We start from the raw sequence: 25,687 nt of genomic DNA, 5'->3' as shown, positions 1-25,687 counted from the left end.
TCCTGTGTACAGTGTATGTATGCACCATACAGAGCTCCTGTGTACAGTGTATGTATGCACCGTACAGAGCTCCTGTGTAGTGTATGTATGCACCGTACAGAGCTCCTGTGTACAGAGTATGACCAGTACAGAGCTCCTGTGAGCAGTGTCTGTATGCACAGAATAGAGCTCCTGTGTGTAGTGTATGGATGCACAGTACAGAGCTCCTAGGTAGTGTATGGATGCCCAGTACAGAGCTCCTGTGTACAGTGTATGTATGCACCATACAGAGCTCCTGTGTACAGTGTATGTATGCACCATACAGAGCTCCTGTGTAGTGTATGTATGCACCATACAGAGCTCCTGTGTACAGTGTATGTATGCACCATACAGAGCTCCTGTGTACAGTGTATGTATGCACCGTACAGAGCTCCTGTGTAGTGTATGTATGCACCGTACAGAGCTCCTGTGTACAGAGTATGACCAGTACAGAGCTCCTGTGAGCAGTGTCTGTATGCACAGAATAGAGCTCCTGTGTGTAGTGTATGGATGCACAGTACAGAGCTCCTAGGTAGTGTATGGATGCCCAGTACAGAGCTCCTGTGTACAGTGTATGTATGCACCATACAGAGCTCCTGTGTACAGTGTATGTATGCACCATACAGAGCTCCTGTGTACAGTGTATGTATGCACCATACAGAGCTCCTGTGTACAGTGTATGATATGCACCGTACAGAGCTCCTGTGTAGAGTATGTATGCAGAGTACAGAGCTCCTGTGTGCAGTGTATGGCCAGTACAGAGCTCCTGTGAGCAGTGTCTGTATGCACAGAATAGAGCTCCTGTGTGTAGTGTATGGATGCACAGTACAGAGCTCCTGTGTACAGTGTATGTATGCACCATACAGAGCTCCTGTGTACAGTGTATGTATGCACCATACAGAGCTCCTGTGTACAGTGTATGTATGCAGAGTACAGAGCTCCTGTGTACAGTGTATGTATGCAGAGTACAGAGCTCCTGTGTACAGTGTATGTATGCACCATACAGAGCTCCTGTGTACAGTGTATGTATGCACCATACAGAGCTCCTGTGTACAGTGTATGTATGCACCATACAGAGCTCCTGTGTACAGTGTATGTATGCACCATACAGAGCTCTTGTGTACAGTGTATGTATGCAGAGTACAGAGCTCCTGTGTACAGTGTATGTATGCACCATACAGAGCTCCTGTGTACAGTGTATGTATGCACCATACAGAGCTCCTGTGTACAGTGTATGTATGCACCATACAGAGCTCCTGTGTACAGTGTATGTATGCACCATACAGAGCTCCTGTGTACAGTGTATGTATGCAGAGTACAGAGCTCCTGTGTACAGTGTATGTATGCACCATACAGAGCTCCTGTGTACAGTGTATGTATGCACCGTACAGAGCTCCTGTGTGCAGTGAATGTGTGCACAGTACAGAGCTCCTGTGTACAGTGTATGTATGCACCATACAGAGCTCCTGTGTACAGTGTATGTATGCACCATACAGAGCTCCTGTGTACAGTGTATGTATGCACCATACAGAGCTCCTGTGTACAGTGTATGTATGCAGAGTACAGAGCTCCTGTGTACAGTGTATGTATGCACCATACAGAGCTCCTGTGTACAGTGTATGTATGCAGAGTACAGAGCTCCTGTGTGTAGTGTATGTATGCACCATACAGAGCTCCTGTGTACAGTGTATGTATGCACCATACAGAGCTCCTGTGTACAGTGTATGTATGCACCATACAGAGCTCCTGTGTACAGTGTATGTATGCAGAGTACAGAGCTCCTGTGTACAGTGTATGTATGCACCATACAGAGCTCCTGTGTACAGTGTATGTATGCAGAGTACAGAGCTCCTGTGTGCAGTGAATGTGTGCACAGTACAGAGCTCCTGTGTACAGCGTATGGATGCACAGTACAGAGCTCTGATCACAGTGCTGTGGTGACACAGTTTGGCTGTACTGCTCCTCACTCATTACTCCACATTTTCCTGCTGCGCATATAATTGCACACATTGATCACCCGTGCTCAGCCGCCACTATCTGCTCCCTGAGGGGGAGAGGCACACGCCGCTGATGGCCGTCCGTGCACTACTCGGTAGAGGACACCGTCTTCTCTGCTCACACAGAGGCGAGGACACAAACTCTGCAGACGACTTATCGAATATCGAGGAGACGGGTTGATATAGGCGGAGACTACAGAAGAGACTACAGTTCCCGGCATGCATTGCTTTCACCCGCTACTTGGGGTGTTGCAGGCAGCCGTGTTATCAGCATGTGCTGTTGTAGTGCTGCCCCCTACCTGCAGCAGTGGTTTCTGCATGTGCTGTTCTGACATCCTGGTTTCCCTGCTGTCACGTGTTTCTGTAGCCACACTTTCCCATGCCCGCCTGTAGCTGCAGTTACTGCCCTGCTGGGTCAGTGCTTCTTCCTGCTCCCTGCTGGTAATACATTCATGTCTTTCCTCCCTATAAGGCTGCACTACTGTCACCATTTACCAAGTGTTCAGGAGATACAAGCCCTGATGGAAATGTTATTAGCTCCATAATGAACTTTTTATGACCACAGGTTCTGAGGAAGAAGAGGACCCCCAAACCGCTTCGTTCACCATGACCCCCTTCATCATCTTCATATTTGGGTGTCTTCTGTGTCATGCTGCCGCGTCGTCTGATCCCCCGAATTTCATCCTGATCTTCGCTGATGACCTTGGCTATGGTGACCTGGGGTGCTATGGACACCCCACTTCCCATACTCCTAATCTTGATATTATGGCGGCCAGAGGACTGCGCTTTACAGATTTCTACACCACCGGCTCTGTGTGCTCACCGTCCAGGTAATATGAAGGATGTCGACCAGGGGATGGTTGATGTCACTAGCTCATGGTATGGTGGAATTGCTCTGCGGAGTTGGGTCGTCCAGGTTTGGGACAAAAGTCTGCAATCAAATCGTACAGTGTGCACGCAGTCAGGATTCCCCGGTGCGAGCGACGGTGTGATTGTGGACGTTCTCTCAGCTCACTTGTATTGAGAGCTGCCGGACAAGTCTATATGGCATGTAACCCCCAAGAAGTTGGATCACAGCGTCGCTCACACTGGAAAATAATGACAATGAGCACACTGTCATGATCCAGCAGTCTACAGCTCCTGATAATATGCAACTTTTCCTCATTTTGTGGCCCATGCCTATTTGCCTCTATGAAGGAGGTGGAATCTTGCCAGTAGAAAATGTATGTGACTTACTAAAATGACTCATTATATTTGATTTATTACAAATATATCTATGGAGAAATTACAGAAAGTGTTTTTCATACAGAGAAACCGCAGTTTTGTCCCAATTCCATAGATGGATAACGCATGCCACAGTTCTTGCTATTTGTACCACTGGTGTGCTTTTATTTGTTTCACCTACTGACTTCATGATGTCCCTCAATCACTACAAGTACATATACAGACTGGCAAGGTGTTACACTACTAGGTGGCGCACCCAGTTCGTGAATCCACTGTGCCACAGACCGTACTTACCCTGGAGGGACGTGACTAAGCAGCTACCTAGATGTTTGCTAGAGCCTCTCGTGGTGAGGACAGACATTTGCGGCATGTATCTGTCAGGTATCACTCTAGGGCGCCGGCCGACAGTAGCCGCTGACCCCAAAGGGACAGAGACGTCACTTCAGATAGTTGGACAAAGCAAGTTCACACGGGACGGCCACTGTGACCGGTTCTCCCTGTACAGACAGGACAGCCACAGGGATAAGTTTACATTGCTGGCCTCGGTATTAAGCCCCCAGGGTGGCAGACCGGTACCTCCGCAGCTGTCACAGGAGACAAGGACTAACTATGGCGGACTAGTTTGAACACGGGAAACTAATAGACTAGGGAAGTAGGACCTGGCAACATACAGTTACTACCCACCACCTAACAGAACTATAGGGGTTGCTCAGGCACCTGCCAGTAGTGGAGGGTGCCTTATATACAAGGTGTCTCCCAGCTGTTGACTGGGAGATACCTTGCAGGTTTATTCACATTTTACTCAATGCTTCCAAGCATTTACCATGTGCGCGCTGCACCTTTAAGAACAGGGGAGTGTGTACGCTGCCGAGGCACAGTGAAGCGTGCACAGAGGAGGAAGGAGGCAGGGACAGGAGCACACTGGGGATAGTTCCGCGGGTGGGTGCAGTGAGTAAGCTGGCGTCTCTGCATGGTGGCAGAACGTGACACCATGCAGGGGCACCGGGCATAACACTACACAAGGATTATTATATTAATTTAAGAGTCACTTTGACACTGAAAAACTGCAAGAAATGTTAATTGCTCAAGTGATATTTAGCAGACTCCGTCCAATGGAATAGATAAATAGTAGAGTTGAGCGAATTTGTTCGGTTCCCTGCTTATTCGGCAAGCTATAGCACTTACCATATAAGCTACAGCAGGAACCCGGATACCTGGAGCGCTCCCGATAATCAGCTGATCGGCGCCGCAGCTGCATGTGTCGCGGCTGTCTGACATTTACAACACATACATGGACAGCCCAACACACATGCCGTCCATATATGTGTCATGACTGTCAGGCAGCCACGACACATGCAGTTGCGGCTCCGATCAGCCAGAGTTTTCCATGTATCCGGGTTCCCGCTGTAGCTTATTTGGTAAGCGCTATAGCTTGCTGAATAAGCAGGGACCCGAACAAATTCGCTCAACTCTAATAAATACCCAACGTTTCGGCCGGACTGGCCTTCATCAAGGTTTATCTGTGAAATAGTGCACATATGTACATATTAACCATAAATACAATAATGTACTGACATGATCAAAGAGTACCAATCATAATATCTCTTCCCGTTTTCCTCTGTCCACCGTCTCCATCTTTCTCCCTCCTGTCTTTTGTATTGTATGTTCCCTTTCTCCTTTAACGTATTTATTAGCTGTATACATAGAGATCCATGTCCTATTTCTCTACAGTGACTCTTGGACCACTATTTGAGTCCTAAATACTCAGTATTAGTGCTGTAAGCTTTGCCTTATACCTAGGCTTTTTGGTGACCATTTTCTGACTTCCTGCCTGAACCACATACAATTTTACCGATTGTTGTATAATAATCTATTTACTTTAGTATACAGATGTGCTCAAAAGTTTACATACTCGGGTGTTACTGCCGGGCTTCCCTTCTCCCCTATTCCCCCCTGGTAAGCTTCCCTACTATATTTGGGACATCATATCGCTGTACATTTGACTTGTCAACATATATTGTGAGAATGCTCCCTAATGTTACCTTATAGTTCCTGAGCCCCCTATACGGCCTTTGGGCTTAATGACTCTGCACCTATATGGGGTTTATGTTCTCGGGATATGGCTACATATTGGGGTTGCTTTCCGAGAGGTGCTCCATCATTGTGGGAGGAGTTGGTGATGTTTGGGTGAATGTCATCTGCATTTTTTGACTGGCACTATATTATTATACAATTACTTGTAATCTGTAGTATTTTTGAAAAAAGCTTTTGATATTTTTTATACAAATCTTATCGCATGCTATAGTTTTTTCTCCTGTATTCAATGATATTGATGTCAGGAGACTGAGATGGCCACTCCAGAACCTTCACTTTGTTCTGCTGTAGCCAATGACAGGTCAACTTGGCCTTGTGTTTTGGATCGTTGTCATGTTGGAACGTCCAAGTACGTCCCATTCGCAGCTTCCGGGCTGATGATTGCAAATTTTCCTGCAGTATTTTCTGACAACTTAACGCATTCATCTTTCCTTCAACATTCACCAAGTTTTTTGTGCCTTTGAAACTCACACATCCCCAAAACATCAGCAATCCACCTCCGTGCTTTACAGTAGGAATGGTGTTCCTTTCATCATAGGCCTTGTTGATCTCTCTCCAAATGTAACGTTCATGGTTGTGGCCAAAAAGTTCAATTTTGGTCTCATCATTCCAAATTACCTTGTTCCAGAAGTTTTGAGGCTTGTCTCCGTGCTGTTTTGCGTATTGTAGGCAAGATACTTTGTGGCATTTGCGCAGTAATGGCTTTCTTCTGGCGACTCAACCATGCAGCCCATTTTTTTCAAGTGCGTCCTTATTGTGCATCTTGAAACAGCCACACCGCTACTTTTCAGAGAGTCCTGTATTTCAGCTGATGCTATTTGTGGGTTTTTCTTTGCATCCCGAACAATTTTCCTGCCATTTGTCACAGGTCACAGGTGAGGATGTTATCTTTAGGAGCCTGTCAAACCCATTTGTATCAACCTCTGTGCATGTTATCAGTTCAAAATCACCAGGGTATGTGGACATTTGATCAAGGCCATTTGGATGTTTTGGGTTGTCATTATGATTTAAAAAGAGAAAGCACATAGTTTGACAATAAAAGGCTTCATCCAACCACTGACCATGAGTGGAGAAAAAGTTTTGGTGTTATCATTCATATTCTCTGAAAAAGGCCAAGAAAGCAAAAATTCTGCCGGGGTGTGTAAACTTTTGAGCACAAATGTTTATCACGTTCAGCTTATAAATGCAGATTATGGTTGGTGCTCTCTGATCATGGCCACATTATTGTACATATGGTTAATATGTTCGTATGTGCACTATTTCACCCAGAAAAACCTTGATAAAGACCAGTGTGGCCGACACATTGGGTATTTATCTATTCCATTGGTCGGAGACTAATAAACACCACTCGAGCAATCTTGCTTTCTTCCTTTTTTTTAGTGCCAAAGTGATTTTTATACTTCTTGACCTTAGGTCATTCTTTTGGGTACAAAGCATTTGCAGTTGAGTAGACCATTTCTTACCCAACTCTTACTATATTAATATTCTTACAATTTTGCGGTCTTATTTTCCATCTATTCAGAGCCGGTCTCCTGACAGGTCGTTTCCAGACCCGTTCTGGGGTGTACCCTGGAGTGTTCTACCCCAGCTCTGTGGGGGGACTTCCTCTGAGCGAGGTTACCATTGCTGAGGTACTACAATCTCGTGGATATGTCACAGCCATGGCAGGCAAATGGCATCTGGGACTGGGACGTAATGGGACTTTCCTGCCCACGCGGCAAGGATTTCAGTACTATTTGGGAGTTCCTTATTCACATGATCAGGTAAAGTAGTTTTATTGAGGTATTGGGCATAGAGATGGTACATCTTGATTTGCACAAATTGGTCCATCGGCTATGTCAGTAGTCTTTAGCAGCTGGATAGGTACTGTGAGAACCTCCAATTACCTGCCGACTTCCCTGGCTCTTCTTTTGATTAGCCGGCCTGGGTAATCAAACGTCATTTGTGTATTACGCAATAATGACATTGCACCATTCCGGCTAATCAAAAGAGAACCACGGATGATGGTAAGTAGGGGTGTGTGCTCACCCAGTCTTTTTGTTGAGTTTTCAGAACAGAAATAGAGTGGATACTCCCAAGTTTTTGAAGAGGATTTGGAAAGTTTCTGCTCAGTTTTATCTCCAGAAATCTCCGTGTGAACATAGTCTTAGAGCAGTTCTCCCAGCTTTCCACCAGAGATTACTGACATGGCCTGTGGACTTGATGGGGTGAATCGATATACACCAACTTTAATTGCACTTCATTATGAACACATCTGACCTTTTGTAATGATTTTATTGCCGTATTGTATAATATTTGTACCTCATGTGTTTCTATAGGGTCCCTGTCAGAACTTGACATGTTTCCCACCAAACACACTGTGCTATGGGACGTGTGACTTGGGGGAGACTCTTCTTCCTGTATTCATCAATGAAATGATCTTGCAGCAACCAGTGAACTTTCCTGGACTAGTCCCTCTATATCAGGAATTCAGTAAGGATTTCATTCATAAAGCAGCGACTGAAAAGAAGCCATTCTTTCTGTACTACGCTCCACACGTAAGTGTTCCAAGTCATAATAGAACATCTATACGTTTAAAGGGAACCTCAAAAACACATATACAGTGTTAATCTGCATGTGAATAGTATTTTAAATCATATCTGGCAGGCTTATTGGAACAGCGGCTACCAGGAGAAAATGCAGTTATATCCTCCCTGCAGCTGCTCATTTCCAGTCATCTGGGCAGTGCAGGGAGAGGTAGTCACCACTTAAGGCCCCGTCACACTAAACGTTGCACCAGCGATCGCGACAACGATATGACCTTGTCAGGATCGCTGGTGCCTCGCTACATGATCACTGGTGAGCTGCCAAACAGGCAGCTTCACCAGCGATCAGGACCAGCGAGGACGCTGGTATCTAAGGTAAATATTGGGTAACTAAGCGCGCGCATCACTTAGTTACCCGCTGTGTACCTTAGATACCTGCGTGCTTGCTCTAGGACGCTGGTATCTAAGGTAAATATCGGGTAACTAAGCGCGCGCATCACTTAATTACCCGATATTTACCATGGATGCGCGCGTTTAGTTACCCGATATTTACCTTGGATACCAGCTCCCAGCGTCTGCTTACAGCGCTGGGAGCTCGCTGATCGTTGCTCTTCCGCTGCCACACGCCACGATGCATGCTGGCCAGCGGGAGACAAACGGCCCAGGACATTTGTGCACGATCAGCGATACCCGGCGGGGGGGGGGGGGGGCGGTCGCTGATGCGTGTCACACACAGCCAGATTGCTGGCGCATCACAAAATTAGCGATCTCGCTAGCGATCTCGCTGTGTGTGACAGGGCCTTTACTATACAGTGATTGTGCAGGGGAGGGATTACAGAGCAATCACAGCTTGCTCTGCACACAAGTTATTGATCAATGTGCCGGGGAGAAATTACAGAGTGGTGACTGTATCAGCTCCCTGCACCGCCCCATTGACTGGAAGTGAACGGCTGCATTGAGAATAAAACTTCATTTTCTCCCAGTAGCCACTCTTCCAATAAATTTTACAGACATCACTGAGCGCTGCCTCAACCATAGAATCATAGAATCGTAGAGTTGGAAGGGACCTCCTGGGCCATCTGGTCCAACCCCCTGCTCAAAGCAGGATTCGCTAAATCATCCCAGTCAGATGTCTGTCCAGCCTCTGTTTGAAGACATCCATTGAAGGAGAACTCACCACTTCTCGTGGCAGCTTGTTCCACTCATTGATCACTCTAACTGTCAAAAAGTTTTTTCTAATATCTAATCTGTGTCTCCTCCCATTCAGTTTCATCCCATTGCTTCTAGTCTTTCCTTGTGCAAATGAGAATAAAGTTGACCCTTCTACAATGTGACAGCCCTTTAGATATTTGTAGACAGCTATTAAGTCTCCTCTCAGTCTTCTCTTTTGCAAACTAAACAATCCCAAATCCTGCAACCTTTCCTCATAAGACAGGGTTTGCAGACCGGTCACCATTCTGGTTGCTCTTTTCTGAACTTGCTCCAGTTTGTTGATGTCTTTTTTAAAATGTGGTGCCCAAAACTGGACACAATATTCCAGATGAGGTCTGACCAAAGAGGAGTAGAGGGAAATAATGACTTCACGTGATCTAGACTGTATGCTTCTGTTAATACATCCTAGAATTGCATTTGGTTTTTTTGCTGCTGCACCACACTGTTGACTCATATTCAGTCTGTGATCTATTAGTATACCCAAGTCTTTTTCACATGTGCTGTTGCTTAGGCCTATTCCTCCCATTCTGTATATGCTTTTTTCATTTTTATTGCCCAGATGTAGTACTTTGCATTTTTCCCTGTTAAAAACCATTCTGTTAGTTGCTGCCCACTTCTCCAGTTTATTTATTTCTTTTTGAATCCTCTCTCTCTCTTCTCTAGTATTAGCTATCCCTCCTAGCTTTGTGTCATCAGCAAATTTAATCAGTTTACCCTCAATTCCTTCATCTAAATCGTTGATAAAGATGTTGAACAATACAGGGCCCAGGACAGAGCCCTGTGGTACCCCACTTGAGACATTCTTCCAACTGGATGTGCAGCCATTTACGACCACTCTTTGGGTCCGATCACTAAGCCAGTTATGAATCCACCTAACAGTTGCCTTGTCCATTCCATACTTAGTCATTTTTTCAATAAGGATTGTATGAGATACTTTGTCAAATGCTTTGCTGAAGTCAAGATATACTATATCTACAGCATTTCCTTGATCCACCCAATCAGTGATTCCGTCATAGAAGGAAATTAAGTTTGTCTGACATGACTTATTAGTTACAAACCCATGCTGACTCTGTTTAATCACTTCATTCTTATCCAGGTACTGACATACATGTTGCTTAATAATTACTCAAGTCTGTTTTGGCTGTAGTTGGGCCTTCTAGTCAACAGCTCACATCACTAGTGTATGTAACCATTGAGCCGATCGGCTCGGCCATGGAGACGGCATAAGCCAATGAACTCAGTAATAGGCTGTAGCAGTGGATCTGAGCTGTCGATGTGACGTCCTTACTGTAGCTAAAACCCTGAGACCTGAGCACTGGCTGAGAACTGGGGCTTGACATGAGGTCTCATTTAAGTTTTTAAGAGATCAGGGTGGTGAAGTAGGTCTGTTTGGCGAGGTGAAGGGCAGTGTTATAGGTTCTCAACATAAATTTGAAGTGGATGAAGTCTTCTGGTGTGTGGGTTTTTCTCCATAGGCGTTCAGCACTCCTAGAGCATCACTGGAGAAGTTGAGTTTGCGATGTGAGCCAGGGCTGTTTTACTCTGTGCTTGGAGGTTTTGAGCGTGAGTGGAGCTACTTGGTCAAGGCTGCTTCTAAGAGTATCATTGTAGTGATGAACAGCCAGATCAGGACAGGAAAAAGAGGAGATTGGGGACAGTGATGAGTGTAGGGAGTCTGAAAGTGTCTGAGTGATAATGGCTTGTAGATTTCTGAATGTGTGGTAGGTAGGAGTGAGCTACCACCACCATGTCTGTTTGTGGGTCTCAGGGAATGAGAGAATTGTAAGCCACCATAGGAAATGGCAGCAGGAGAGACAGTGACTGAATCCTTAATCCAGGTTTCAGTGAGGGCCAACAGATTAAGAGAGTTGTTCAGAAAGTAGTTGTGCAGGAAAGGAAGCTTGTTATAAACAGACCGTGGATTCCAGAGGGCACAATTAAAAGATGGAGATGAGGGAGTGCAAGTAATATTAATAAGATTATTATGGTTTCTATATGAGGTAGGGTAGGGGTTGAGGTTGGGGGATGGTGGACCAGGGTTGGGGGAGATGTCACCTGAAATCAGTAGGAACATAAAGCGCAAATAGTTGTTGGATTTGTAAGTAGTTTTTTTCTGCAATGTGTTTGGGCAAGATAGGCTGAGGTTTTTCAGGAAGGTGAGGAGTGCGTGGGAGCTATACATGGGAGAGGGAAGTAGAGAGGAGCTGATGTGTATGAGTCTTGATAGAGGAGGGATGGGGTGGTGAATCTGGATGGCAAGGGAACACAGGAGGATAGAAATATAGCACATGGTTAAAGGGGAAAGCAAAGTGGTTTACCTGACTCCTGTCTTGATTAACTGCCATGTATAACTGCCGTTTTCTTGATGCTTAGCTTCTGTGATGCTTTGCTTATGGGATGCTTGCATGCTGTACCAAACACTGTGTGCTTCCCCTTAGGAACTACTAAATATATAGGCCACACTACAGGGTCAGGAGAGAGGGATTGTGGGAGCTCGTTGGGGATAATTTGGCAGCTGGGGCCAGCACACCAGGGGGTGGTTAGATGATCAAATGCACTAGACCAGGCTGCATCTATATGTTGTAGCACCTTCCACCTGATAAGATCTAGAGAGGCCGCAGTCACGGATATAAAGCAGCAAGTATTAAATACAGTGCAACAAATTAATTATACCAAAGCTTTAGCAGGCACATTAAAATATGTAGCAAAATGGTAAAGCAGCAGAAGACAGACAGCAAGCAGAAGTATGGAGTTGTACTATTTGGATATATTGCAGCAGAAAAGACAACCAGCAGAGGTGGGGAGTTGTACCATTCAGGCTGCTTGCTAACAGTGAATGGAGTGAATACATGCAGGGTGGATCAGTTCAGAAGTTGAATGATTTGATTACCTGTGTGAAGAGAGAAGATGAATGTTAATTCCTTGCCATGGATAACTGCCATTTACTTGATGCTTACCTTCTGTGATGCTTTGCTTATGGGATGCTTGCGTGCTGTACCCCACACTGCTTAGGGAGGCTCCGCAAGCCTGGGCGTTTTCTCTTCCTTCTACGGCCCCTGAGAGAGTGTCTGTGAATGCGTTTTTTGAGGCTCTAGGACATATTTACGATAAGCCCGATTGAGTGCACTTGGCTGAGGACATGGTGATGAATGTCTGTCAGGGGAACTTAGTCAGCCTTCAGTTGATTTCCCATTGCAAGATAGGGACAGATAGACTCCAGACTCCTGTTAAAGTGGTGGCCATTGACTCTTCAACCCTCACCAAATAAGGGATTTGTTACATCTCGGAAGTATTCTCGTTCAAAGTGGGCTCTGATCATGTGGAAAAAATAATTTGTTTTTGGAGAATTTGCCGGCTGGGTTGGTGTTGGGTATACCCTGGTTACAACACCACAACCCTATAATGAATTGGGAGAAGGGGGAAATTGTCCAATTGGGTCCTAATTGTGTTAACCATTGTTGTGAATCTAAATTATTATCTGAACCGGTCTGTCGCTGTGTCGTCTGTCAGTCTGGAAGGTATTCCAGAGTACCTGAAGGACTTTGAGGACGTGTTCTCCAAAAGTGAAGAAAGTGAAGCTGAGGTCTTACCGCCACATAGACCCTTTGATTGTGCCATTAAGTTAGTTCTTGGGGCTAAGTTACCGAAAGCCCATCTGTTCAATCTGTCCAGTCCTGAGAGGTTAGCCATGAAGGAGTATATTGTGCAATGCCTCCGTAAGGGACATATACGGCCTTCCGTTTCTCTTGTGGCTGCCGGTTTCTTTTTCTTAAAGAAAAAAGATGGTGGTCTGCGCCCCTGCCTCGACTTTCGGGAGCTTAATAAAATAACTGTAAGAAACACCTACCCTTTTCCCCTTATCCCAGATTTGTATAACCAGTTTTCAGGGGCCAAATGGTTCTCTAAATTAGATCTCCGATGGGCTTACAATCTGATAAGGGTTCGGGAGGGGGACGAGTGGAAAACTGCATTCCTCACATCAGAGGGACTCTGAAAATCTGGTCATGCCGTTTGGACTTACTAATGCTCCCGCTATTTTTCAAAATGTCAATAATGTGGTGTTTGCGGACCTTATAGGCCCCCTTGTTATTATTTATTTGGATGACATTTTAGCGTATTCCCCCGACAGTCAGACTCATTTACAACATCTACGAACGGTTCTCCAAAGACTCAGGGAAAATCAATTGTTCGGTAAATTGGAAAAATTCTCTGTTTACGTACAAGAACTGGTTTTTTTTTTGGTTCTGATTGTTTCCTGTGAGAGGTTTCGCATGGATCCCAAGGAGGTGCAGACGATTGCAGACTGGGTTCAACCACGAGATCTTAAGGGGCTGCAGCATTTCTTGGGATTCGCAAACTATTATCGGAAGTTTATTAAGGGATTTTCACAAGTGGCTAAACCACTTACTGATCTTACTCGCAAGGGGGCGGATATAAGAAATTGGTCAGGGCTCGACAAGGAGTCCTTCTTGGTACTTAAGAAATGTTTTATGTCCACTCCGATTTTGGTATAGCCAGACTCGTCCAAACCTTTTGTTGTTGAGGTGGACACTTCTGAGGTGGGGGGGCAGTGTTGTCCCAGGGTCCTGCCACTTTAACCAACCTCAAACCCTGTGCCTTCTTTTCCAAGAAGTTCTCGTCCGCCGAGAGAAATTATGATGTGGGCAATAGAGAACTTCTTGCGGTCAAATTGGCATTAGAAGAATGGAGGCTGTTATGAATGGGTCACCGAGGAGGATGGCAGGAACAGCCTAAGCCACCAGAAGACCAGAGAGGTTTGTAACTAAGCGGATTGCAGACCCCTGATCCTATCCACACAACTAGCAGTAGCCGTGGAGCGTTCCTACGATGCCCTAGACGCATTGTCACAGCCGGAGGACTAACTAAGCCTAAAGACAGAAAGATGAAATCTAAACTGCCCTGGAGCAGATTCCCAAAGGAATAGACAGCCCCCAAAAATATTTTGTCGGTGAGACAAGATGAGACACAAACACAGGCAGAGAACAGACTGAGCAAATGGTGGGGCCAAAGCTGTCTAGACAGGACAGGACAGAAAAGATACTGTCTGCAATCACACACAAAACCCTGAAAAAGTCCAACACTACTGATATACAAAAAAACCTGAGATTACAAGATCTCACCCCTGCTAGATCAGCACTCTGGTATAAACAGGCAGCAAAGCAAAAAGATACTAACATAACAGGGGACTGAACAAGCTGCAACATATGAAGCAGGGCCCAGCGCTGCCCCCAGCAGGGAGCACGCTGAACCCTAGCAGCAAAACAGAAAGCAAAAAAAAAGACACAACCAGATTAGATGCAAAGGATTAGCAAAATAATCACTTAGCTGAACCATGCAGATCAGGCAGAGGAAAAAAGAGCTCCAAATGCACACTGAGGGAATCACCAGCAACCTCCAAGAGCAGCCAGCTCAATTATATGCTCCCAGCCAGTAATCCCGGGTTTCCAATTATCGTCGTCAGGTGGGGAACTTCCATCCACCTGACCAGCTCCACCACTCTCAGCAACCACCAGAGGGAGCAGAGGGAGCTTCGGCTCAGAACTCCAAGCCAGAGGATTAACAAAAGGAGGCAGTTTTTGGAAGAGGCAGCTATCCGATTATGGTAATCACGGATCATACAAATTTGGCATATATCGAGTCCGGAAAAAGGCTGACTCCTAGACAAGCTCGTTGGTCGCTTTTTTTCGCACGTTCAGTTTTTCTATTACTTTTTGGCCAGGTTCCAAGAATGTTAAAACGGATGCTTTTTCCAGAAGTTTTGAGCCTGTATCTCCCCCCGAACCACCATCTTCCATTCTTGGTCCCGGGGCGGTGGTAGCAGAGGTCTTGTCTGAGTTGGAACGAGAAATTGTGGGGGGCCCAGTCTCTGACCCCCTGCTTCTAAGCCAGGGGATAAATTGTTTGTTCCAGGACATTTGTGGTCTAAGCTCCTGCAGGAGTTTCATGAGTCTAAGCTAAGTGCCCATCCCAGTATCACAGCCACACGAGAGGCGGTGGCCAGGGTGTTTTGGTGGCCTTCACTTGGTTCCGTGGTCAAGAAATTTATATCTGCATGTGGAGTTTGCGGTCGTTCCGAAAACACTCATAGCCTGCCGTCCGGAGAACTGGTGCCTTTGCTGGTTCCTGATAGGCCATGGACTCACCTGTTCATGGACTTTATCACCGGTCGCCCACCTTCCAAGGGCAATATGGTGGTATGGGTGGTGGTGGACAGGTTTTCGAAGCAGGCTCATTTTGTTCCCTTGACGGAATTGCCCTCAGCGAAGACTTTGTCCAGGTTGTTTGTGCAGCATGTAGTTCATTTGCATGGGGTACCCCTGAATGGTGGTGTCTGATAGAGGTGTGCAATTTGTGGCCAAATTTTGGAGGGCATTCTGTAAGAAATTGGGCATTTTTTTATCTTATTCTTCTGCATATCACCTGGAGAGTAACGGCCAGACTGAATACACTAATCAGTCCCTGGAACAGATTAGGTGTTTGACCTCTGACAGACAGAATGACTGGTATGTCGCATTACCTTTGGGCGAATTCGCCTTTAGCAATCAGGTGAATCAGTCCACCAGTATGTCCCCATTTTTGTCAGCTATGGGTTTAGTCCACATTTTGGGGAATTTTCGCCATTGGATTCCAGGTGCCCGGGGGCAGAGGGATCCGTTCAACGGTTAAAAAATCTGTGGGCTGAAGTCCGGTGGAATATCTCCAGGGCTCAGGGGAGGTATAAATTTTTCGTGGACAAAAAGAGAGCCCAGGGGCACATGTTTTAGGTGAGGGAGAAGGTTTGGCTTTCCACACGGAACATCAACCTGAAGGTTCAGTCAGCTAAACTGGGACCAAAGTTCATCGGTCCATACGAGATTGTGGAAATATTCAATCCGGTGGCATATAGATTGGATATTTTATACGAGGCGGAGAGACGCAATGTGTTCCATAAATCACTGCTTGAAACCATTGGGGTCAGTCAAGGAGGATCCTGGGTCCATGGCTCCTCCAGTGTTAATAGAGGGTTACATGGAGTATAAGGTTGCACATATTGTGGATTCTCGGCTGGTGCGTCGCTCCTTGCAGTACCTGGTTCACTGGAAGGGGTATGGGCCGGAGGATCGCTTGTGGATCCCGGCTCATTTGGTACTGTCATGATCCAGGTTGGATCTGACAGGGTAAATGCACAAAGTAACCTTTTTTTTCCCTTGGCTGTGTGCCAAAGGTGGTTTTGCCCCGGTGGCCATTAGGGTCATTGCACTGTGGTGATTTCAGTTGTAGTTTTCCCCCCGGTGGCCATTAGGGTCATTGCACTTTGGTTACCTTAGTTTGTGCACGTAATCATGTAACAGGTGTGATAGCTCTATAAGAGAGTATCAGGTGTGTTAATCACTGTTTGTGATAAGGTCTTCATTTGCAAGCAAGCCTGGGTGAAGGATGGAGCTAAAGGAGAGTCACGGTCAGCTCAGTGAGATTCCTGGAGTGTCAGCTATGGTGTCTGCAAGGAGGGCTGGCATGGCGTGGTGGAATTGCAGTTATGGTGTCAGCAAGGAGCGCCCGCATGGATTGGTGGAGTGGCAGCTATGGTGTAGAGCCGCACTCAAAATGCTGGACGTTGTTGCTGAGAGCTGGACTCAAGCATGCTGGACTTTTTGGCAGAAAAGCTGGACTCATTTGCGGGACTCTGTTTCTGGACAGCTGCACGCAGGTGTGATCTCTTTGCTCAAAAGCTGCACTCAAAGTGCTGGACTTTGTTGCTGAGAGCTGGACTCAAGCATGCTGGACTTTTTGGCAGAAAAGCTGGACTCATTTGCGGGACTCTGTTTCTGGACAGCTGCACGCAGGTGGTGGACTCTGTTTACTCCAAGGCTGCACTATGGTGTTGGATCCGGTTGGAGGAAAAGATGCACGCAGTTGGTGGGCTCTGCTGGGAGCGTAAGCAACAGAGCAAAGCTAAGTGGTGTTCCCCTGTTTTGTCATTTTTCCTTATGTGTGTTTAGTGCAGTGGTGGGATTAGTTTCCGCACCGACCAATTCCCTAGTGAGGGTTTAGGTGCAGGGCGAGTCAGGGTTTTGAGGTTCCTGATCGGCGCCTGGTGCGGAACCGGCCTAGGGAACGTTAGGAGTGTAGAGACACTGACTCAGGGGAGTGCAGGAGGTCTCCACGTCCCCATTCCCTATCGCAGGGCCACCATTGTTATTGTTACCCAGGTTTTCCCTATTCCCTTGTCTTATTGTATTAGTTACCGGCCTGCGGGCCGCGTCACATATGACAATTACACATGCCGCGTCCTGTTGTATCAGTAACCGGCCTGCTGGCCGTGTCACTCAGGACGGGGCACGTGACAGGTGCATGTGGATTGTTACGGTGGCGGAACACGCTTAAAAAAATATAAATAAGCGTGTTCGCCACCCGGGGTCTACCGTGTGGCAGATGGAAAGACCACTGCTAACAGATGCAGTGCACTACGGCGGTAGTGTGCACTGTGTATAACTGCACCCAATATGCACTGAGGCAAGCTCTGTTCACGCACAGATTATACAATAACGCTGAGTCTGTTCTATGTCACAGACTTACAGCAACACAGATACGGTATTTAAGGTCACAGGAATAGCCTTAAACCGCAGGACTGCTCCGTCTAGACCTACCGTAACAATGTGCACGGAACCACAGAGGAGACACCGCAAACTCGCAGGACGCTAGCTGCTGGAAAAGTATAGCTGGAGCGCGCTGACACTAGCGCTGCTACTGGCGGCTGCCCAATCACTCACACAATTGTAATATCAGAGGAAAGGGGTTTCATAATAAGTCAGTCACCAGTCCAAGCATCCATCACCATACATACAGCAGCAGTATGAAAAATACTAGCGCATGGCATAGCGGCCATGCGCACTTTTTAAAGCGTACGGGACCTGCCGGAAATCTCCAGAGCCCTGAGCATAACCAATCAAATCAGGAGCAGGACCTGAGCACCTGACTCCTGAACTCCAATGAGAGCTAGTCCCATGAGCATGCTCAGAAGCTGGGACAAAGGACTTAGCCTCTGCAGACAAATGTGTGAATCTGGATTCCCGCATAGGCATTATAGAACCCAGATTCCTAACATGGATCGTCTGGTTTTGGCATTTCATGCCAAGCACCCGGGGAAGCCTGGGGTCCGGAGGCCCCCTGTTGAGAGGGGGTTACTGTCATGATCCTATGATAGGTTTGGGATACTATTGAAGAGAAATAGCGCAATAGTGCATTATCCAGTGTAGGTACATCAATTTAAAAATAATACACTCACCAGATGGAGCTTGTAATAAGCATGGAGGATTTGCTGCTGCAGAAACTACAGATCCACAAGGGACCAACGTAGAAGATGCAGGATAGGAAAAAAGTGGTCACACAATCCGTGCTGCGAATCACTATGAACAATTATTATTACAGTGGTCTTTATTCGACGCGTTTCGAAGTTTCACAGAACTCCTTCCTCAGGAAAAAACCACATGCAAGTATCATGAACAGGTTCTTAAATAGAATTCTTTTAATAATTTTTTTCCGTTGGTTGTTAATAAAGAAATTAATATATATTAGTCATTTTATAATGCAAATATAATAATTTTATAACAGAAATTTATATATATTTTGTCTATTAAGTGTCTATCATGTGTTCAAGCAATGAACTTTGACATCCTTTTGAATCAGGTGACCTGTTAGACGCCGAGCACCTGAATGACAAGTGTACTGTTTTTTCTATTTAAGAACCTGTTCATGATAATTGCATGTGGTTTTTTTCCTGAGGAAGCAGTTCTGTGAAACTTTGAAACACGTCGAATAAAGACCACTGTAATAATAATTGATTCACAGCGCGGATTGTCTGACCACTTTTTTCCTATCCTGCATCTTCTATGATAGGTTTGGGACTGACGCATCAGGGATTAATCAGTGGGGCCTCTCTCTGGATCTGGGAGGGATTTTTATAGCCTTGGTTATCTCGAATCCTTTTCAGTTATAGTCCTGCACTCGGCTGAGTTAGTTGACCCCTGTGTGCCTGTGCCTTGTGCCTCCTTTTGTGTGTGATTTCTTGGTTCTGACCCGGTCTGTTTCCCCGTTGTGTATATGCCTTCTGATTTGCCTACTGTCTGCTTGATCGCCTGGTTCTTTGACTTCTGCGTGGTTATTGACTATCTGCTCTGTCTGTCCCCTTGGTAATGTTATTGCCTCTCTTGGTTTCCTGACTCCTTTGGCTTGGCCCTGAGTACTCTCCTGCTTCTGGTGCTCTTACCGGGCTGCTCCGTCTCGCCTTACCACCCTGCGGTCCGGTCGGATCCCGACGTGTCCCGCTAGCTCCTCCAGGCGTCCTGCTGTTGGCTCCGCTCCGGTTCCTCCCCCCTGCGGTGACATACTGCAGGTCCTGCTCACCAGCGGTCGTGTGCCGTCCCGTCTCTTCCCCCGGACGCTGCGAGCCCCGTTTGCATGCACTGCAAAGGATGCGTACGGACCGGTGGGTACCTGTTACGCGATCCTTGAAAATTAGTATTGTTGTTTCTAAATGATTATGAACTTGTTTTCTTAGCATTATCTGAGGTCTGTAAGCGCTGCATGTTTTTGTTCTTTTGACCTTTTCTCATTTTCTGAAAATAAATACAAAATTTAGTGCTTGGAAATTCGAAGACATGTTGTCAGTAGTTTATAGAATTAAAAGAGCAATTTATATTTTACTCTATTTTACTCAAAAATATACCTATAAAGAGAAAAATCAGACAGACTGAAAATTTTGCAGTGGTCTTTTAATTTTTGACCGAGCTGTATGTATATATTTTTTTCTAAAAATACAAAGGAAGTGTGTCATCTTTAACTTTAGGCCTTTAAGAGATAATGTCATCTTCAATTTGCTTAACTGTTCACAATAACAGTAATTTTGACCAGGGGTGCCCAAGCTTTTACATGCCACTGTATACTATCCATTCTTACTTGGGTCATCATGGAACTCTAAAACACCAATTCACTGTATTTGAAGTATAGATTGTTTTAGAACAGACTGAGAATTTACTCACTAATGTAGCGGTATAAATAGTTGCAGTGTCCACTGTCTACTCTCTGGGTGCATTTGTTCTGCTTTATCAGTTGGTGTAAGATTTGTCTTCATGTAAAGGTGAACTTAACTAATGAGATATTTAGTCATTTAGTTTCATGGATCTTTTTTTTTCTCAGCATACACATTATCCTCAGTTTGCAAGTGCTCGGTATACGGGGCATTCTCCAAGGGGAAAATTTGGGGATGCTTTGCTGGAAGTCGATGGAACAGTGGGAGAATTGCTCAAGTCTGTGTGGGATATGGGAATTGAGAACAACACACTCATCATCTTTACGTCTGACAATGGGTAATGCCATCTATTCTTATGAAGCGATAATGTGTTTAACCATTATGTAGCCTGAAAAGACAACGATTTATAGTTCTTGTTTGTTCTACATTATCACCATGTTTTTTTTTCTTCTGCTTTTGAGGCTTTGTATTGTAACAACCTAATGCATATTATACCCAGAGACATGTTTCACGCCTGCTCATAACCTTGTACTACTACTCATCCTTGCTGGAGTTTATATTAAGTTCAATACTGTGACTGTATGTGAGAGGGAGTGATCTTAAGTTTCTAACAGTCAGAATGAGTAACATTCCACAAAGCTTGTGACTTATTGGAAAATCACAGTGTGCAGTATCGCCCTATCTAAAGGTGCATTTTGCCCAATTTATTCCCAAATATTGGTCAGTGTAAAAATGCCAGTGATCGCCCTAAGGGTAGGTTCTCACGAGTATGTGAAACTAGTTCAGTGTTTAATCCAGAAAACATAGACTATTTTTTTCTCACTTGTCATCCATATGTAAACTTTTTTTTTTTTGCAGTTGAGGTTAGGGTTGTGATAGGGTTGGAGTTTGAATTGGAGGGTTTTCAAAAGCAAAAAAAATATTTGACAGCTACTTTTGAGCGCAAGTCCTCACTACTCGAGTTTGCATCGGGTGCTCGGGCATGTACACAGTATTAAACAAAAAGCAAAAAACACAAATGTCCTGAACTAAAAAGTAAAAAATATACTGCAAATAATGCATAAAGGTAATAATAATAATAAGGGTATTTAGTAAACATAATTTTGATCAAAATAATGTACAAGCCATCCCGCCACGTCACGGCAACCCTTGTGGGACAGTCCCTACTCTAGTATTTAAAACCTTTTCACTTGCCAAGTGACGTGAATGTGAATAAGGATCGAGCGGCTGAACCACTAGTAACAGCTTAGGCCAGACTGGATGGCTTTCCCTGCTCAGAAAGAGGGCGGTCACACCCATATATGCACTGAATGCACAATGAAATGAATAAAAAACAAATCTGAACTGAGAAAAGTAAGTTATGGGCAGGCTATGGTTAATGGTCATGTGTCAATATGCACTTACATTGTGCATACACATTAACTTACTTTTCTCAGTTCAGATTTGTTTTTTATGTACACAGTATTGCAGATCCCTGCATTTTTTTTCGGGGTGTTTAACAGCTGCAAAACATGCAGGGCAGGGACTCAAGCATGTCACTCGAGCACCCGCGATATTTGGTGAATACCCGAGCACCTGATGCAAACTGGAGTAGCGAGCACTCGCGCGCAACACTAATGACGACATATTCAATATGACGACCTAATGTTACCAAAATCTGTGTCATACCTTTGGGTTCAAAATGGACACTATACCCCTGGATAAAATCCTTGAGGGTGTGGTTTACAAAATGGTGTCACTCGTGGAGGGATTCCACTGTTTAGGCACATCAAGGGCTCTCCAAAAGTGACATGGCGTCCGCTCTCGATTCCAACCAATTTTGCATTCAAAAAGTCAAATGGTGCTCCTTCCATTCCGAGCCCTGCCATGCACCCAAACAGTAGATTTACCCCACAAATAGGGTATCTGCGTACTCGGGAGAAATTGCTCATCCAATTTTGTGGTCTATTTTCTCTTGTTGCCCTTGTGAAAATAAAAAGTTTGGGTCTAAAGTAAAATTTTTGTCAGAAAAATTTAATGTTCATTTTTTTCCTTCCACATTGCTTCAATTCTTGTCAAGCAACTGAAGGGTTAATAAACAGCTGACCCGATGACGTCATTTCGTCACGTCAGCTGTGTACTGCGGAGAGTCAGTGCACCGGAGACAGGGGCGGAAGCAGAGCGATGAGGGAACGGGACTATAGTGAGTATGTGGTGGTCTCTTTTTTTATCATGTGTATGGGATGTTTGGCTGGACTTGGAGTGGCTATGGGAGGTCTCATCCTGGACATGGGGAGGTTATAAGGGCATCATGCTGGACATGGGCAGGCTATGTGGGGTCTCATCCTGGGCATAGGCAGGCTATGTGGGGTCTCATCCTGGACATGGGCAGGCTATGGGGGGGGTCTCATCCTAGACATGGGCAGGCTATGGGGGGTCTCATCATGGACATGGGGGGGTCTCATCCTGGACATGGGCAGGCTATGGGGGGGTCTCATCCTGGACATGGGCAGGCTATGGGTGGGTCTCATCCTGGACATGGGCAGGCTATGGGTGGGTCTCATCCTGGACATGGGCAGGCTATGGGGAGAGTCTCTTCCTGGACATGGGCAGGCTATGGGGCGCTCATCCTGGACATGAGCAGGCTATGGGGGGGTCTCATCCTGGACATGGGCAGGCTATGGGTGGTCTCATCCTGGACATGTGCAGTCTATGGGGGGTCTCATCCTGGACATGGTAATGCTGTGGGGCTCTCAGGTTGGACATGAGGAGGCTGTGGGGCTCTCAGGCTGGACATAGGGAGGCTGTGGGGTCCTCGGGCAGGACATGAAGAAGCTGTGTGGGCCTCTCGGGCAGGACATGGGGAAGCTATGTGGGGCTCTCGAGCAGGACATGATGAGGCTGCTTGGGGCTCTCGGGCAGGAGATGATGACGCAGCTTGGGGCTCTCAAGCAGGACATGATGACGCAGCGTGGGGCTCTCGGGCAGGACATGGGGAAGCTACGTGGGGCTCTCGGGCAGGACATGGGGAGGCTACGTGGGACTCTCATGTGGCCTCTCGGGAAAGTTAACTGCCCACCCCTGTCTTATGGTATTGGTTACCATTTTTTCTTGAATTTGGCGAAAGCGTGCTTTCTTTATGTCTTGATCTGTTTTTACATCTTTTTGCACCAAAAGTTGCAAAAATTCTGCCAAAATGATGATCAACTGAAAACATACAACATGGGGAGACTGGAGTGAAGTTGTGCCAAATTTTGCAACATTTTGAAAAGTCGTAATTGATGAATCAGACTAACACATCTGGAATTGCTAGACTCTGCCCACAAAGAGAAAAAGAACAGGTGAGCACATATAAAATAGACTTCTCCCATCTCCACTGTGGGTGATTGACAGGACTCTCACTGTATTGTCAGCATTTTTCGGCATAAAAATGTGATATAAGGAACTAATATATGCACAATGATGTCTTATAGCAATATATAAGAATGCCACATCTGTTTTGCTTTTCCAAAACCTTTTTAATTTTATGAGTGAGAGTATTTTTTTTTTTCTTCATCAGACCAGAGACCATGCGTAAAGAGAGAGGGGGTAGCTCGGGTCTACTGAAATGTGGCAAAAGTACGACTTATGAGGGAGGATTGCGAGAACCTGCTATTATGTATTGGGAAGGAAAGATAAAACCAGGTAAGAACACTGCCTGTCAAGTTTATTGACAAAAAGGTAAAGGGTAAAGATGAGAGAATCAATTCCACATGAATGGAAATTGTCAAATCTTATCATCCCAGCGAATTCAAACAATTTGAAATTCATTTTGTTTGAGTAGCCGAGCCCCATTTTACACATTGACGAAGATTGCATCAGTCAGGGAGGACTTGTTTTGCTTCACGGGCTTCCTCATAATGCCTTAGGCTAGTTTCACACTAGCATTTATTCCATGCAGCGCACGACGCTGCTAAGCCCCGCCCCCTGCCGACTCCCTGCCCGCCCCATCCGGTCATTGCCGCCCACTATCGCACATGGACGCATGCGATCTGCACACCCTATCTTTAGTATAGGGTGCGCAGATCGTGCGCTGGCCGTGCGCTAGTACGATTTTAGCGTGCGCTGCGCACTTTTGAAGGTGCGCCCGTGTGCGCCGAATGCAGCATGTTGCATTTTGGCGCGCTCGGCGCACCTTCAAAAGTGCGCAGCGCACGCTAAGATCCTACTAGCGCACGGCCAGCGCACGATCTGCGCACCCTATGCTAAAGATAGGGTGCGCAGACTGCATGCGTCCATGTGCGATAGTAGGCGGCGATGACCGGATGGGGCGGGCAGGGAGCCAGCAGGGGGCGGGGCTTAGCGGCGCCGTGCGCTGCATGGAATAAACGCTAGTGTGAAACTAGCCTTACTGTTTAGGTCTGCGAAGCAGCAGGGACTCTCATAGCCTGTAAAAAAGCTGACACTCCATAGGCATACATTGTGAAATCCACTTTGGAGTCACACAGAACAAGTGTGACCCACAGAGTCTGACGAGCTGTTACTTCGAAAGGATGGCCTTGGATCCCGGAGAAGGCAACAACAGATGAGTATATTAATAGATACTTATACGCAGATTTGATTTATACAGTGTGTGTGTATATAATATAACGTAAAAATGAAAAAAGAAAGTAGATTCTCCGCAGTCTTGCAAAATGTTTGTGCTGTCCTCCTAAACTACTGGCTAATGGATAATGTTAAAATATAGGGAAAAGAACTCGTACACCAAACATGGCAAAATAAACATAAAAAAAAATGTATTCCATGCCAAAGGGAGCGTGTTGTATATTTGTGTGTGTCTGTGTGTATATGTATGTTGCGTATATGTATGTGCGTATATGTGTGTGTATAATGATGAGAGGGGTTAATCAAACATGTGTTGTGCTAGGTTGATTGAACAGCTGTAGAGTGGGAGGAGTAGGAATAAATACCCAGCCTTCTAGAGCATTTCAGTGTGGGGTGGGTCTGGAGGTACAAACTCTGGAGATGGTCTTTTGTGTTAAAGGGAATCTGTCACCTCATTTAAATGACTTGGGTTCGGTCCGATGGGCGGTGTTTCGGGTCCTTTTCTCCACCCTTCCTTGGCCACTGTCCGCAATATTTCTGGGAATTTCTGTACTTGGCCTCCATATTGCGTGCGTGCGCATTGCAATCTGGACTCGCGCACGCACAGTATGCTTTGCCCAACTGCGGGCAAAGCCTAAAAGCATTAGTGCGCATGCGCCGGTGAACTATGTCACAGAAGTATTTCGCTGTGTTCAATCTGTGGAAGATTTAAATAGACAGTGTTCCTGTGTCTACCTTTTATGTGCACCTGAGTGAGCTGATTTACCACTATATATATACCCGCCATTTTTTTTTGTTACATGATATTTGGGGAGAGGTTTTAATGTTTATTAATAAAATGCAAATCGATGTTGCAAAAATCTACACATTTTCCGTTGGATTTATGTGCACCATTTAACTCAAATCAAATTTAGGCTGTTGTTGCATAATATTTTTTGGCCGTCACTTGTACCTACCTGGCATTTCTTGTTCAATCCTTTTTTGTCAAGGGTTAAATAACTGTCCTTCAAAAAAAGTTGTAAATA

General features: G+C 45.7%; 1 protein-coding gene across 1 annotated transcript in view; it reads left to right on the top strand.

Moving 5' to 3' along the window:
* The first annotated feature begins 2,304 nt into the window (after positions 1 to 2,304).
* ARSA (arylsulfatase A) overlaps positions 2,305 to 25,687 on the top strand; it is a 61,466-nt gene continuing 38,083 nt past the window's right edge. Inside the window, exons 1-6 of the mRNA XM_073579305.1 lie at positions 2,305 to 2,456; positions 2,581 to 2,845; positions 6,856 to 7,096; positions 7,652 to 7,870; positions 20,267 to 20,436; positions 23,638 to 23,762. Coding sequence (XP_073435406.1) covers positions 2,622 to 2,845; positions 6,856 to 7,096; positions 7,652 to 7,870; positions 20,267 to 20,436; positions 23,638 to 23,762 — 979 coding nt within the window. The 5' untranslated portion in view covers positions 2,305 to 2,456; positions 2,581 to 2,621. The remainder of the gene's footprint in view (positions 2,457 to 2,580; positions 2,846 to 6,855; positions 7,097 to 7,651; positions 7,871 to 20,266; positions 20,437 to 23,637; positions 23,763 to 25,687) is intronic.

Source organism: Dendrobates tinctorius, unplaced genomic scaffold, assembly GCF_039654945.1.
Source record: "Dendrobates tinctorius isolate UK_male_01 unplaced genomic scaffold, ASM3965494v1 ptg000062l, whole genome shotgun sequence".
NCBI classification, from domain to species: Eukaryota; Metazoa; Chordata; class Amphibia; order Anura; family Dendrobatidae; genus Dendrobates; species Dendrobates tinctorius.
The sequence above is the reverse complement of the archived record's forward strand: the minus strand, read 5'-3'. Positions and strand labels throughout refer to the sequence as shown.